Source organism: Temnothorax curvispinosus, unplaced genomic scaffold, assembly GCF_003070985.1.
Source record: "Temnothorax curvispinosus isolate PA1 unplaced genomic scaffold, ASM307098v1 QBEX01012135.1, whole genome shotgun sequence".
Classification (NCBI taxonomy): Eukaryota; Metazoa; Arthropoda; class Insecta; order Hymenoptera; family Formicidae; genus Temnothorax; species Temnothorax curvispinosus.
Window position 1 is genome coordinate 656,827 of NW_020221915.1, and position 16,845 is coordinate 673,671.

Sequence of the window (16,845 nt, forward strand, 5' to 3'; positions counted from 1 at the left end):
TTTTTTCCTCCACTAGAACTTATCCAAAGTAAACGCGGCGCAGTTTAACGACGTAACGGCGCTGCTGGCCGCCGCTAATTTATCGAATGGAACTGGCGCGAGGGAATCGACGCTCGAATCGCCAAACGAAAAAGCTTTCAATTCGACAACGAACGAGCCGGTTAGCTACTCTACAAACTTTAATTGCGCTGCATCTGCCCCGCGTTTGCACACGCTACGTGTACTTCGAGTGGATTTGATCATCGCAACCTGCATTTCGGGACGAGGAACGTACATTGCGACGGATGTACGTGTATGTGCATATATGTGTCTGCCTACAAATTCTTTTATATAAGAAAGAAAAAAATAAAAAAAATTTAAATAAGTTTTCTCTGAAAAAATATAAAATAAGAATCATTTTTAAGCTGTGACTAAATTTAAAAAAAAAAGGAATTTCAGCAAACTATGCTTCATGTAAAAAAATTAATGTTAGAAACTATAAAAAAATAATATTAAAAAATATAATATTAAAATTGGTAAATACTAATTGATTGGAAAAATAATTTCAATTTTCTAAAAGAAAAAGTTCTAAATGCAGCTTTATCAATTGAACCTATCATGGAGCATCCTGTTTATCTCGTCCTATTCACTATTTGTAAGTTTTACACTGCCAATCTAACTGAAATTGCCAATTCAGATAGCAGCTGATTAAAGTAACTGTCCACGCATGTCGAGCAATCGTGTATCTTCAAATAGCAAATATTTGTAAACCCGCATCCGATTTTTATTGGAAACACGATGTTTTTGCACTAGATTGAAGTTGTTGTTTTGATTTTGACACAAATTGGCTGTCAATCACCATTTCAGTTTACGCGCGAATGCTGCCTGCCAAAATATAACACGATATATTGTATTATCTGAAATCACAGCGAAACTGACTCTTTTTGCGTGATAAGAGAGGAAACGGATATATCGCGGAACAAACTTGCGGTTAACGCCGGTATGTAAAAGCAATTTGTCGGCACACACGTACGTACGGTTACGTATTATGCAGACCGTATTCTACGATTTACTGGCGAAGCCCCGCTGCCGTGCCGTCAGTCCGATCGATTTTCTGTCCGAAAAATGATATTGATATACGAGAGAGCCAGTCGATTCCAATCCTCCCGGGAGGGATCGGCGGCGAGGCGTACAACGCCAACGATGATCCGTACGTCCGCAGCACGTCGTTGTGCATCTTCCCCGTGCCTATATATAACGCGCACGTGTACATATGCAGGGTGTCCCGGAGTTATCGCGCTTCCTCCCGTCCACAGATAAGGTCACCGTAATGAAAAATGATCGTTGTGGGGTCGAAGCAGAAGCGCGTAAATTGAAAACTCAAGTACCACATTGGGGGTTTTGATAAATTCAAAATGTTTGAATAAGTAACACTCTAGTCTTCAACTATTTTCAACGGACTTTGTTTTCGTTAAAATCAGATTTAACGTTGAAGGTCAAGAGAATAAATTCCAATTAAATTGCCGAATGTTAATCCATCTCCTCGGAAAATGATGATATTGATTGAGATTTAAATTAGCTATAAGCCGCATTTAGAATGCGTGATAGTCCCGACATTCAGAAAACAGTTAAATTATATCTGGAAACCCCAAGCATTGATCTTGTTCAAATATTCAATTTAATCCACAAATCTTTATCGTTGAACTTATATATAATATAGTTGATCGGTATATATAGTTGAAAGAAAGTGCAATCATTTTAGAATCACCCTGTATGCTCGCACACGTTTGTCATCATCACGACGTGCTATAACGTGAGACGATGTATGTAATGTAACTATGTTGCGAGGGGCTCGGTTCATGTTCACCGGGCGACCGCACCGTCATAGAACGTCGAAGTGGAGAGTACGCCGACGAATCACGCGACTACAAAGCGTAGAATTCAATGTGATTAACGGTCGTTAGGGATCCTAATTAGCGAATCGTGACTTCGTCCGATTAGACACGGCCAGAATCTATCAGCGACAAATTTCCGGAAATATCTTCTTTAAAATCCTTATTGGTCGGCGAATCTGAGGATCCTCATTCATTTCCTTCATACGTTTGTATTCGTCCCGTAAGTGTAAGTCGATATTACTGTTTGTCGCGATGGCGCAGTTATAATCCGCGGTTATAAGCGACAAAAGTCACTTGGTGATCGATCGACTAAATGTCGAATGAGAAAAAGAAAATATTGATTTTTATTAAGACATATAGTGAAGTTATTTCAATTTTGTATATATAAACCTGGATATCTAATATTACAATCGAAACATAATCACTAATTAATCGTTTGCTTACTTTAATCTGGTTATATCGCTCTATATTTGTACAATTTTTGTGTTGCGAAGGAAATTCTATATAACTTATTTTCAACCTCTCTCCCGCTCGTTCTTTTTTTAAGTGAACGCGCTCGAATTAGCAGGAAGTATTAAACTTTTCGTACGGCTGCTGGCGGAGATTAAATTTCAATTAACTTATTATTAGTCCAAGTGCAGCGCGGCCCGTTAACCCATATTGCCCGCTTAACGAAGCTCGGCGACGCTTACGGGAGCAATGCGCTCTGGCTGCATTCCCGTGGAGGGTAAATTCCACGACGATAAATGCTAAAAGCGCATAGATTCATCATAGAGATTTACAGTGGCCGTACGGCCCAGAATCATATTTTCTGGTATTAGGAGAAGATGGGCGAGGCTCGTTTTCCCTCAGGCCAGCGTAATACACACACCACACAGTACACACATCGAGATACCTACACATATCCGTGAATTTGGAACAAGCCCATTATGACCTATAGTAGTCAGATACTTTATGACGACACGCAACAGCATCCCGTTATAAACCGTAATAAACGATACACGTATAAAAAGAAGACGACGTATAAAGATAAGGATGTATTTGGGCAAACAAATAAGGCTGAAATTGATTCAAAATACTTCGAAACCATCTTGTAAATCAGATTTGATATCCGTATACGTAGACGGTACATGATAATTATTATCAAAAATATTGCAATATTTATGAAAGACATGTAAATTTTGTCAGAAATTGTAATATCAGGATATTTTTCAACGGTAAATAATATTTGTGCAAATCAAGAAAAATGATTAAAATAAAAGATAAAGCAATTAAAATATCAAACCACTCTATACAATAAGTAACAATTACTTTAACTATAACAATAATTTAATATACTTTAATATAATTTAATTAACAATGATAAAATTTCAATACAATAATTGTAACTTTAATTCATCGTTTAATTCTTTCATGAAAATCAAACATTTACTAACATTGTATTATTCTCCAATGTACACATAATTTCATTTTTATGGTATTGAATTATTTATCTCGCGTCTCTGCAAGTTGCACGAGAAACGTTTCATGACAGAAAAATAATTTACCGGAATGTGGTCGATATTTTAAAATCTAGCAGACTTTCGATATTGAAATACGAAGAGTGTAGCGTAGTAAGTTGGTGAGGTGCTCGAAATGTTCACGCTTTCGATCGACGTGCGCCTATACGGCGGTAAAAAGGCGATGCCTCTTCCAAATTGCATTTGCAATTCAGATGATATAACGGTGATGTTTATCTCGCGATATATTTTCAATATCGACCGGATGAAACCCGGATATCCTCAAATTCGGAGCAGGTGCTCTATATCACGCACGTTTTGTGTGTGACTCGTTCCTTTTATAATTCGCTCGATATATGACCACGCGATGATATAATCCAACGTCATTAAGGTCAGATCAACAAAATATTTACCGAAAAAAACGGAAACATATATCAGCTATTATTGTAAATATATGTATACATATTGTTATTCAATGTACACTCCTCTATTAAAAAGGCATTATATACGTTGACACGGAAAGGTAAAAACAGAAACCGGCGAAAAAGACGGACGTTACACGCGACATTTCTACTTGGAAACAACGAGTTATTATACTAATCCTGTAATAACTCGAGTACGTTTTTTTAACGTAATTACGTGCGTGACAGAACTAAAAATTAGCATATTGATTTATAATTATAAGCAGTGCGAAAAGAAATATAAGTATCCAAATAACAAGAGAAAGAAAGAAAAAGAAAAAAAGGTATAACTTATGTAATTTCGGACTCTAAAAATATATTTTTATCTACATTTAAACAAATGTATTACTTGCAAGAAAATAGATTTCTTTGAATTTAGTTTCCTTAATTCAAAGAAGTATTGGATAGATTTAAGAAAACATCTTTCTGAGTTTAATATATTTTCTCGAATCTTCTACTCAATATTTATTTGAATTAAAGAAACTAAATTCAAAAAAATTTATTTTCTTGCAAATAATAAATTTTTTTCAGTGTAGAAATATTATTAATTCTGTAAATAAAAAACATAAAGATTTTATTTTTACGTTTATCTTATACTTATCGCAAGATCAAAAAGAAAGATCAATCATGTTGAGAAATTTATACCTATTGGCCTACAGAAGTAATATTACGCCTATGAATCAAAGTGTTAGAGAAACGCGAAAGGCGTTAACACTCTCGTGAAATAAAAATAATCAAATCATTTAAATTTCCAACCGCGAGGAAGATCTTAGCAGTTTGCCCGCTCCCGATGATGTCCGCGCGATATCGAAAACATCACGTCGACACCTAATTGCAAAAGTTCCGACAAGAACAAATTCCATTTTAATGAGATGTCCAATTACTTTATCCGCGATTATTATATCGAACGAGCTGTTGACTACACAGCCAGCGACCAATCATGCGAAATGCGACTTAATTAACTCGCATCTAGAAACCGGCTAAACAACATTAGCTTCGAGTAAATGTTAAGGAGAAAACAAGACGTACGGAATCATTACTTCATACACCTGACCTTTCTTAAAACAAAAAAAAAGATACATATACATATTGCTCAGACAACGTAAAGAATTTACAATTCGTGTACTCAATGCTATTGAGATTGAACAAGGTATAAAAAGAAACAAAAAATTGCCTTCGTATAAATCAAATAATAATGCAGTAATCATGCCAAATGTGAATAACAATAATTATCGAATTAAATAATATAATAATTCGAATTTTAAGTGTTGAAAGTATAATGATAATGCTGTCACAAATTTTGGTGTATCCCACGATTACAATTTCCTGTTACAAAAGTAAATTGGCCGAAAGAGGAATAAAAGAAGAGAGAACATGAAGTGTTCGTCATCACGGCGGAAAAATACGCTGGCAACGCGCTGACGCGCGTGCAACGAATGCCGTTGCGTAATCATGGTGGAGCGAAAGTCGTGCGGGCGAACGTTCGGCTAACTTGCGTGCTGCACTTTACGAGGTCCCTTTCCGTGACCATGTGCTCTTTAGACCGGGTCAATATCCTTTCATCTGCTCGACCACGTACAATTAAGTTCTACGCAAGTGCTCGTTGATCAGTGAAGACTCGCAGTATCGCATAACCGAGTTGCTGAACTTATCTTCAATGACTATGAGCAGCGGCCGCGGCGAGTTTCTTGTCGATCGAGTTTTGTGCTTTCGTACTAATTTTCCTCGCGTTTCGACGTACAAATTACAAACTGTAAATCAATATGCGGCGTATCTCATGTTGGCGATTCTTTATTTCGTCGAGAATAAAACCAGGATAAATAATTAAGAAAATATCCGTGTTTGAAAAAGTTTCATAAATATAGATTAAAACAAAGAATTATTCTATTACTATCATAATGTAACATAATAATAATCACGTTTTCTTCAGAATAAACTTAAAAAAAATCATATCTATTTTCTATTTGATATAAAGTCGCTTTATTCTTTTTATATTAAAAGGAATTCTATTGTAATCCGTGAAATTTCTACTTTTTTAACTATGTAAATAGATAATGTTAATGAGTAAAATGTATCTAAGATAAGTCGTATTTTATGTTCGATCGTGTTTTCTAGCACAGAGAGATCGGGGAATTAAGAGCTCGAACCGTTTCCCCAATAAGACAAAAGCGCGCGCAGTCTACATTGCCGCGAATCTGAATCCATTAATTATGCGTGGTCGAACACAGCACGATCAGCGATAGTTCGTGTTTTCGCATCGATTCTCGAAGCTCTCGCGATGCATTAGAAAATGCTGCTGCGCGGATGTAAAGGTATAAATATGCGATATCGATGCGTAATCCGCTGCGCATGCAGCATACAGATGTACCTAGATATTTCAAGTATCGATTGTGCGCACACAAATTTATGTGACTGCGTATAATGTATGTCTATATAGTAACCCACACACGTGTACATTAAACAGTATATTTGCAGGAACTGTAAACGCTTTTAAAGCGCAGCCAGCCGGCGCAGGTTGCGATACATTCGCCAATACTTTTCACTTTGCTACTGTATATTAATACAATTGTAAATCACGGTCACATCCTACTTATGTGAGATTTCCAAGTATATAGACTATCGAGATCGATAATAAATTTCATTTCCGTTTAACATACGAATATCTAAAATAATTCAATAAAGTGCAGCATCCGTAATTTTGAGATTTTCAATTTTTTAACAAGTATGAAAGATTAAATTAAACGGAACGGATCAAAATAAAATATAATAAAGTTTCAAAAAAATTTTTTGGGTAGCTTACAAAATTATAATATTTATTAGAATTAGAGATCTTGTCGTACTTTTAGTTTTCTCGAAATAAGCAAAAGAATGAGAAGTTTTGATGGGCCCCACAAAAAAATCTGCGATGTACATATGTTCGAGTTACGTCACGATTGTTTCATTTTGATTGTTTACGTTCCGTCGTTGAAAATATCGAAACGAGCCAGTAAAGAATAAACAAAGGAAGTTGTGAATGGAATAAGAGAGCGTCTCGACTCTTGGTAATTTGAGGAGTTTAAATGACGATAGTGTCGCCTAAAATAGTCACTGAACCTGTTCCAAGAGGTTGGTCCTGCGAACGTGTGTATGCGGACGTATGTGTATTCGAATCTACACGTGTGTAGCACTTAGAAAGCACCTGCCGCGTACCTTTTCTCGTGACGGGACGTTTCGCCTTCTGAATCGACGCATCCGACCTGCTTAGGTTTACGCCTCATCGATTGCGGTCGCGCAGGTTATTTGACCCGCTTCAGCGAGATTTAAACAAAAAACATATAATACAAATATTTGAAAACTATTGACACATACCGACCAGAAAGAAATCTAAAGATTTTAACTTAAGGATTTTTAACTTTGAGAATATGTATAATGTACAAGAGAGCCATAATTTTAATTTATTTCAATTGAGTTGTTAAAATGGGGAAAGTTTACGACAAGCAATTAATCGCCGTTATTCTTCCATATAAAAAGATCGAGTGCAAATTGACTTCAAGAACATAACATGAAAACCGGTATAAATGGATGGTCTCTTCGTACGCTTGCACTTAGCATGCACTCAGCGTCCTCATCCATGTATTGCTTATGCGCTGAGTGCAACCGTACGAACACCATTAACACGCCCATCTGTACCAATAATTTTTTTATTTTCTATAAAAATTTATAATTATGTTTCTATGAGCTCTTTCCCGTTATCTTTTTCTCTCTTTACATAACTATCAAATATCTAATACGTATAATGTACCATATCATAAATGCACTCTATACATTTTCCCAAAAATCAAGTTTATTTATAATATTTTGTCTTATGGTAATTAAAGACGATGAATTACTTGCGTAAAGTTCACTTGTCTCTAGACTCTATCGTATTCAACTTTCTTAACAAATAAAGATAAAAACATGACGCATATTTCAAAATAGTTGTTGTAGAAATGCTAGGTGACTTATATATCACGATTTCGTGGCAGTAATTATTAACGATTTCCGGATTCGTCATTAATAGCATATATTACAAAACTATGCGTCAAAGTGTTATTCATTGGCCACAATTATGCGGTTCTTGGAATCGTTTTATGCACAGAAGAATACTAGGAATCTACAGAAACTCGTGCTTCGAATAATCTTGATTTTAAACACGATATGTTCTGTCTACTTTTTTTTTCAAATTACGATATCGTAAAATGGAATTTCGCTGTACTAGTTGATAAATCATATTCACACATGATAAAATCTAAAAAGAGGAATAATAGAATTGCACACATAAAAAGAATGTATATACAGGGTGTTATTTAAGTAAGCACACAAACTTGAAGGGGATATTCCTTGGCTTATTTTAAGAAGAAAAGGTTTTATAAACATGTGTCCTAAACTGCTTCGTTTTCAAAATACAGAGTGTCAAAGATGCACGCTCCTGGTGGATCTAAAAATATTTTATCGATAGTAGAAAATGGTTCTTAATATCACATATACGCATACTAAATTTGAAGAAAATATCTTTAACGTTTTCCAGATTTTCGAAATTTTCATTTTTTTCACAACTTTGACACCTTGTATTTTGAAAACGAAGCAGTTTAGGACATGTTTATAGAACTTTTTCTTCTTAAAATAAGCCAAAGAATATCCCCAAGTTTGTGTACTTACTTAGGTAACACTCTGTATAATCACTTACAATGAGAAATATATATTTTTTCAAAAGTTAATTTCAAGTAATATTTAAATATTAGGAAATATGCACTCACTTAAACTGTATACAATTCCTGTTTCTCTCGGATGCTCGGATTATGAAGGGTATTTCGGCTAATTAGCATACCGACCTGTTTCATAACGCGACCTACATTCTTCTACACTTAAGCCACCGTGCATATAAGATAACTGAGCGTGCAACGACATTACGCTTATTTAACGATCGCTGACATCAGCGACTTCGATCTTTTTTCTTTCTTTGTGATACACTCGCCACGCGTTTAAACATTTAAACGATAAAACTAAAACCGTATTTTATGTGGTTTTTGGTTTGCACAGTTGGTTTATATTTGTTTTCTATTTCATGTTTGTGTATCTATTCTACATATTATTTTTTTATTTTATCACGATGCATATTTCACACCGTAGATTTAATCGGTAAATGTCAATGTAAGACACGTCATCGTCCTTCTATTTTGCATACAGACGCGAATCATGTAAATTGAGGTTACGTAATCAGCATCATGTAAAAGTGATAATAATAGAAACGACAGGAATTTAATCTGCTATAACATCGAAAGACAATCGATCGAAACATAAACAAGTGATAGAAATTATCTTGCCGTAAAGTTTCAAATTTATTCTCAGCTGATCTATTTCGCATGAAACAATTTTAATCTTATTACAAAAGCTAAATATATATGGCTAGCAATGTAGTTGGTTTTGTTGTAACAAGTGTTCCGAACGAGAGTAGTGCGCGATAACGCACTCTGCCTCGCCTCTCTCTGTCTTGAATAATATCTGATAAGATTACTTAACAAAGTGCATATCGCGTTTGAAGTTTATGAAAGACTCGCTATATATTTTATCCGGAGGAAAATCCTCAAAGCGGAGAAATGATGTATTTTTCGTAAAATCTGGAAACGACTCCCACCTTGTAACTTCGCGGCGGTTCAGTTTACAAAGCAAACTTGGAGTTCGACCGCATTCGGCTGCAATCGTATGTGTCCAAACGGAGACAGAAAATTTTCACTCGGTAGAGCCGAATCACCGCAGGTTCTTTCCGTATTTATCCACCCGAAGGTACGGTTTTGCCAACAACCACGCGCGTATCAGGTATCGAATTTAAGCCCCCAGTCACCCATTTCCTCTCCGTTTCGAACAATATCATTCCTATATCACTCTCCCTCCCGCTCTTTCCTTCTCTCTTCCGCTCCTTCTCGTCCGCTCGCCTTCGCAATCCCTTCCCACTCTTATACTGTTTATATAAATATTCTCCCTCGACCAAACGAGTATTTTTTACCGACTATCGAAAATCTCTCTTCACCTTCTGCTATATTTTTGCAGCCACTAGCGGTGGCCGACAGTCTCTCGCGCGCGCAAATACAAAACACGCGTCTCGACGTAATGATTTGCAAAGAGTATCCAGAAAACAACAAAAACAAATTTTTACCGTGAGCTTTTTTCAGCCATTAACGTTTTATATTATTTTACGTAGTAAAAGATAAAACTCTTAACAGATGCTAAAAAAAAAACAAGGAAATTTTGGAAAAACAAAGTAACAGATTTATGATATCTAAAATAAGAATTGTTGTTTATTATATTTTAACGTAGATATTCAATCAATGTTTAATGGATGTTGCATGTTATCGTATCCGTTTTTTTACACGCATATTTGTGTTCTCAAAAATACACAGCTATTTAAAAAATGCTTCTGATATCATTTATCGAAGAATATTATTTACTAGTTCTATTTTGAACGGAAATGACAAATGCATAGGCACCACCCACACATGATTAATTCATATCATCCACATAATTACTCAACTCAAAATCGATATGAACAGGCTATATTTACAGAGGCTATTATGTGGAGTATTACGCAGTACTGTGATCTAAAAGACATATTTCTTTTGGCTAAAGAAAGTAAAAAAATCGATTTTTGAAATTTATTATTTATTGTAAAATAATCGTATTTTTATATTACCCTTTAAAAAATAACTCGTTAAAAATATTCTATAAAGTAAAGAATATTCCTAATTGAGTTCTCATTTTCGCTAGGTCACTACGACATTATCGTCCGCATCCTACGTGAATGCACGTTGCATTTAAGATCAAAGTCAAAGCATACCTACTAACAACTCGACATTCATCGATTGACTGACTCACTCCGTCTTCGGAATTAGGTTACGACATGCATGACCGTATCATAATAATTCGTCGGTGAGTGCATGACGTCATTTGCAACAAGTGACCTTATGAAATTACATCTCCTCCCGCCGCCATGACGAATCCGTCTCCGTGCGAAATAAGTCTCGCCCGGCGCGGGCGCGTTATCCCAGAAATGCGAGTAGCACGAAGGAATTTACTTGGAATGCACCTTGCGTCTTATTGCAAATACAGTTGACGTCCCACGCCCAGTATTCGCAATTACGTCAGATTTACATCGGCCTTTCTTTACAGCTCAAGGTGAGCACGAGTTCAATTGGAACGGCATTTAAGCGAGAGAGGTAAGTTTTATCACAAATACGCCCTCCCCAAAACGTATTTCAGATTATTTTATGATGGCGCACACGCGATGTTGATATATACACGTGATATTTTTACACCACATCATTTTCACCGAAATATATACGTCGCAAGTGTATCGATTGCCGCGACACATTTTCTCGAGGACGAACAGTCGGGGATAATGTTCCGAATATGTGTTACGCGTTCAGAGAAAATTATATTAAAAGATTTTCCTTTTAATTTCCTATTTCAAGAGTTTTTATTTTTAATATTATTTTTTAATCCCTAAAAATCGCCGAAAGCAAATATCGTAAAGCAGATTAATTTAATGCAACATCAATATAATATATACATATGAAAAGCTCATAATATTTAAAAATGTGTTGAGAGTTGAGAACAATAAAATTCTTGCATTAACGGTAAATATCGTAATCTATGCAAAAACTTCATTCCAGTATAAAAGCGGTGTTCTTCGCGGATCATGTCGAGCAGTAGCAAATAGAATAATGTTAATATCGGTCGTTGGTCGCGCAACTTAAATCGATAAACGCCCAGTACTGGATTTGCTTTATACCTGCTTTGGACTTGTTTTGTCGCTTTATATAGCTATGAACGAGAAATAATATAAGTAGGTAAAGAGGGAGGTCTAAAAGAAAGCTTCTAAGCTGTATGGTAATCGAGAAGCAAATAATCCCAAACAGTGTTATTAATTCTTGGAATTAACTCTATATAATTTATCGACAAAACATCTTGATTAATTTATAATTTATATAAAGCTTCGAATTTCTAATATGCTTAACCAATAGATTTAATTTTTCAAGAGAAAATCATATGTTTTTACAATAAAAAATGTTCGATAAAAGAAGATAATGATGATCAAACCGAGCAAAACTTATTGCATTTTTATAAAATTATTTCACTTTTATAAGAAATAACAAGAAAATAATTGTCCTGTTAGGAATTAATCTTGTATCGCGAGAAATAATGTAACCAGTTCCGGCGTGCTCTTAAATAAGACTACTACGATAATTGCAAAATAATCAACGTTCCGGTCTACAGCTTTAATAGGTTGCGACAAGTTACTCGCGGGGGTAACAAGAAATTTTCTTCAATTATATCACGATATTAATTGTTCGTCCGAGCGACGCTTCCCTGCGGACGATCGACTGTCACCTCGTTCGCTAAAATTTCATGACAATTAATTGGAAGTAATTTAACATTAAAATATTTAAATAACCCAGGGCGGCAAAAATCACGTACATCATCACGATATACAGGAAAAGCATGAGTCTGACAAGAATTAATGATAGAATTCTTTAACGAGTATAAAATTGACCTCTCTTTAACACACAAATTTGAAAAGCTATTATTTGTAAATTTTCAAATTTTTGTATCAAAAAAACGTAATTATTGCTTAAATTAAACTAATCTTAACAAAATTTATTTCTTAAATTTAAATAAATCTTTAAATTTTATTATTATTTTTTCCTGAAGCTTTATATTGTTAGAAAGTAATATAATTTTCTATCATTTACATTTAAAATTTATTAATGCTCAATTTTCTTGATTGAGAAAATCAATTGCGCATCAATTAATAAGAGACAAATTAATATAGTTAAATAAATTTAGCTTAGTAAAACTTTTAGGAAAGAATTTAATTTATTATTGATAAGCAAGAAAATCAAATAATATCATAATTGTTCCAAATTCAGCCTATTATTTTAAATATTTGATATAAATAAATGATGTATATCAAATTTACTTAGCGTGTTACGGTTTCATGTGTAATAACTTTAAATAATCATAAATTTGAAAATCGTAGGCCATAAAATGTAGAATTATCAAAAGCACGCGTATTTTATGGAGATTCACGAGTCATAATTAAATAAAAATAATCATTTATGTTTCCGTACCAATATTAATCTTACGGATACAGCAAGCAAATCAATCAATCCATCCATTTTCATCACTTCAAATTTTTTCATATCGCAGATTTGATAACTATATAGATTGTTGGACTTGTGGATTAAAACGAATAAAACGTATCTTATCAAATTCTGTATTCCGAATAAATCGTTTTTTTTTCTAATTCTTTCAATGCTAGTTTTAAAAACTTTTGTTTAATTTTTGTCTTTGTAACTAAGAATTATATAAAAGGCATATATTTTTCTAAATGTAACAATAATGAGAAAAAAAGCATTAATAATAATAATACAATTATCCAAGTTATATTTTAATATTCATTAATTATTCAATATGCCTTTGACGTAGAATACATATTATTATATTAGGGCGAGCAATCAGCATTTCAAATTTCTCGAAGGTGAAAGGGTTACGCGGCAAGATCTATCTCCGACTTGTAACCGACCTAACCAAGTTCGAAGAATAATAATCTTCCTATCCGACTACTTCCTATTTACGATTAGAAATATAATATATGCTCAGGAATATAATCTTGCGATAACCTATCGGTTGTTAAAGTTATTTGATATGATGATGAAAAAGTCAACGACCCTTTCCGCCCTTTCCGGAGCGAGTTTCGTAACAAAGTTTCCACGGAAAAATTGATTCTACGGACGGCAACCAAGAAAAATTATATTTACAAACGAAATAGAGTAACTTCTCGATATAATTCCGCTGGATTTTAAAATCGAGTTATACCCCGGCGCGCTGGAAATATTGCAGTAGACGTCACGCCGATATGTCATATTGAATCGGCATAGAGAGGATGAAAAATTTACCTTAATTTCCTTACGTCCAAAAATTTGCGTCTTTTCAATTTAGTTTATACAAAACTGTCCTAATTATTTATGACGCGCATTATCATCGCGTTACACCGAACGCGAATGCAGCATGTGAAATGCACACGTCTGCGCTATATATAACTTTTAAGCCACCGCATATACACCCACACAATCACCATCCCTACTATGTTTCGTTATCTGGTTCAATGATCGATTAGCTCTAATCTACCTACTATGGTGTCACAAGGAACGCGTTTCGTTTCGAAAGCGAACAAATACCACGCATAGCAGCGATATCTCGCTTATCGCGCTCACAAATATTTTTCAAAAATACGCCATATTTACAAGGAAATATTAATCAGCCTTCGAATTTCACATTAATTTTACATTACGATCACACGCGCTGTTGATCGCTTTTTAAATTTTGCAAGTTATATACCTGCTGCACCTCCCAATTTATTGTACTATATTTTTTGCGCTATTAAAATCCTTCCGGTATTTGCATGTATTATATTTACCCTACTTGCACATTTTAATCGAATTCCGCACGCATTATATTTATATCTCGCAATAAATCACCCGTGCCGAATCTCGTACATACATACATATATATATATATATACATATGTATATATAATAGCTATATTCACACCTATGCCGAATTTCATATTCATTATAATCACGTCGCGTAATTTTCGGCGAATTTCGCTCGTCATCTCCAACACCGCGCTACAAATTGTCTCCCCCGGCCGAGAATTTTCTATATATTTAATATCAATATCGCCCTATTAATCGACCGAGTCATACACCGGGACGTATCGCACTCGCGAACCGATTCATTAATTATCCACGAAATATTTGACCGGTGTCGCGTTCACCATCGCGCCATTAGCTGCGAATTTGTCTCGCGCCCGAGGCGAGATCGCCGCAGTCCCGGAGAACGCCAAATCTAATCCCGGCATCGCTGCCGGACACCGGACAATCCCTGGCGACGTCGAGAGAGAGAGAGAAGCGGGCATTTCCCGCTGGCGTTTACGTTCGTTTCGTGCGACGGCGAACGTCGTTACGCGTTCCGTTCCGCGCCGCGAGCGCACGTATAGCGTGGAGAATCATCGCCATCGCCGCCGCCCGCGCCGCGCGCACACCGAGCAGCCTTTTCTCGCCTCTTCCGACTTCAAAGCACGCGCGCACACACACCCACACACACAGGAGTTTTCCCACGAGTTTCCCTTTCCCGCGTGTGACGCGAAAACGCGAGAGAGGAAAAGTTACGAGCGAGCCGCCCGTCATTTGCCTAAACGCGTTTTCTCCGAGAGGTAAAAGTCGCGAACTTCCGGTCTCTTCCTTCTCCTCTCCCTGAATATTGACGGATGTACTCGCTCCGGTACTGTATTTTACGTATTACCGCGATCGTCGAGGTTGCGCGTTTTATTTTGGCGCGCCGGATTCGAAACGAATCCCTCGAACGTGCGCCGGAAAAGCGCGCAACGTCCGTGACGACGGACATGAAACCACGGTAAAATCTCATTACAACGAATCCCGTCCTCGGAATCCGAGTTCATCGTATATCGCGGTAGGTATTTCGATTAGATACCCGGCCGGTAACGGCCGACGCCTTCGAAAATTACGACGCGCTCGTCATAACGGGATTTCACCGTGCGGGGTTATGTAACTTATATATTTTTGTCACGCGCACCTTCAATAATCGATGAACACAGCACGGCGATGACACAGGCCCAGGCGGTGATCGTCGTCATCCTGATGCGGCCGCTCGCAGCTCCGGCGCACATATACAGAAGAAATAGAAGCACTTGTCGCAAAACCAAATTCTCCAGTCGTGAACTTCACGTTGTCGCTCGCAACCGTTTCCGCGGTTGGGTGGAGGAACACAATAAAAACTCAGAGAATCTCGCGGGATGTGCCGCCGCGTGAAACGCCGATTCGAAATCGCGGGCCACCGCGCGAGAGTCGGTAGTACGTCGCGGGAACGACGCGCGATACGTGATCGTACGCGAATATTACTCCGTCCTCGTTTCCTCGTCGCGAAATCGTCGGGGCTCGCAGCAGTGACGTGACAGAAGCGTGACCGTGAGAGAGCGACCGGTGAGCTCGACGCGCGAAGACCGTCTGCCGCGCGCTTTACTTTCGGAGCGCTTCGTGAGACATCGGCGGCGAGCCGAGCGCGCCCGAGCGGCGCGGCGATCCCACCCCCCACTCCGCTCCGCGCCAACCTGCCGTTACACCGTATATACAGCCGTGCCGCGCCGCGCCGTGCGTACCTACTTTCGTTCATAATCTTACGTTACGCACACACGAAACACACACAACACGGCGAGAGAGAGAGAGAGGGAGAGAGAGATAACGGACGACTGTCTACGCGTTTATTTTAGGGCGCGCGCGCGCGTCGGCTGTTAAAACTCTCGAACATCTCCACGAATATTGTTAACTCTTTCTTATTCTTTCGCTTCCATTCGTTTAGCTAGTTTCGCTACGGCACGTTGGCATTACGTACGAGAATATGTACGACCCGACGGCAATTTCACGCGGCACACTTGTGGAATTATCGCGGCGACTCCCGCGAAATAATTGCTACATTGAGTGCTTTACTTGCTTCTATAGTTTGATCGTCGCGACTTTATGGTACTCGCGACGAAACTCCCGACTCGGAAGAGACTCGAACTATCGAAATAACCTACTTCGAAATATTCGATGCGCCAACCGACGTCGTGTGACGCAGTTCCTAACCAATTCCATCGAGCCGGCGCGGCGCGGCGGGCGGCGTTTACGACGAAAGGTATCACTGTCATACGGGTTAATTAACACTCTCCGGCGATTATCCGTTAATTGATTTAACACGGGCTCTGCTCCGAACGGAAAAACACGGAGTGAATATACGAAGCGGGCTGCGGGACTGCTTCGAGACTTCGAGTCGACGGGAAGCACCACGAAGCAAGCGCAAGGTGAGTAAGGTGACTACGCCAATCGAATTCAAAATTAAGGCCATCGCACACAAAATGCATAGCTTAGCACAAGCGTA

At 37.4% G+C, this 16,845-nt stretch overlaps 1 protein-coding gene across 5 annotated transcripts in view; it reads right to left on the reverse strand.

Moving 5' to 3' along the window:
• The window catches only part of LOC112462250 (fasciclin-3), a 300,674-nt gene extending 284,734 nt beyond the window's left edge, over positions 1-15,940 (reverse strand). For all 5 annotated transcript variants that reach the window (XM_025027920.1, XM_025027921.1, XM_025027918.1 and 2 more), the window contains exon 1: positions 15,505-15,940. In XM_025027920.1, coding sequence (XP_024883688.1) covers positions 15,505-15,598 — 94 coding nt within the window. In that variant the 5' untranslated portion in view covers positions 15,599-15,940. The remainder of the gene's footprint in view (positions 1-15,504) is intronic.
• Between the last annotated feature and the right edge of the window lie 905 nt (positions 15,941-16,845).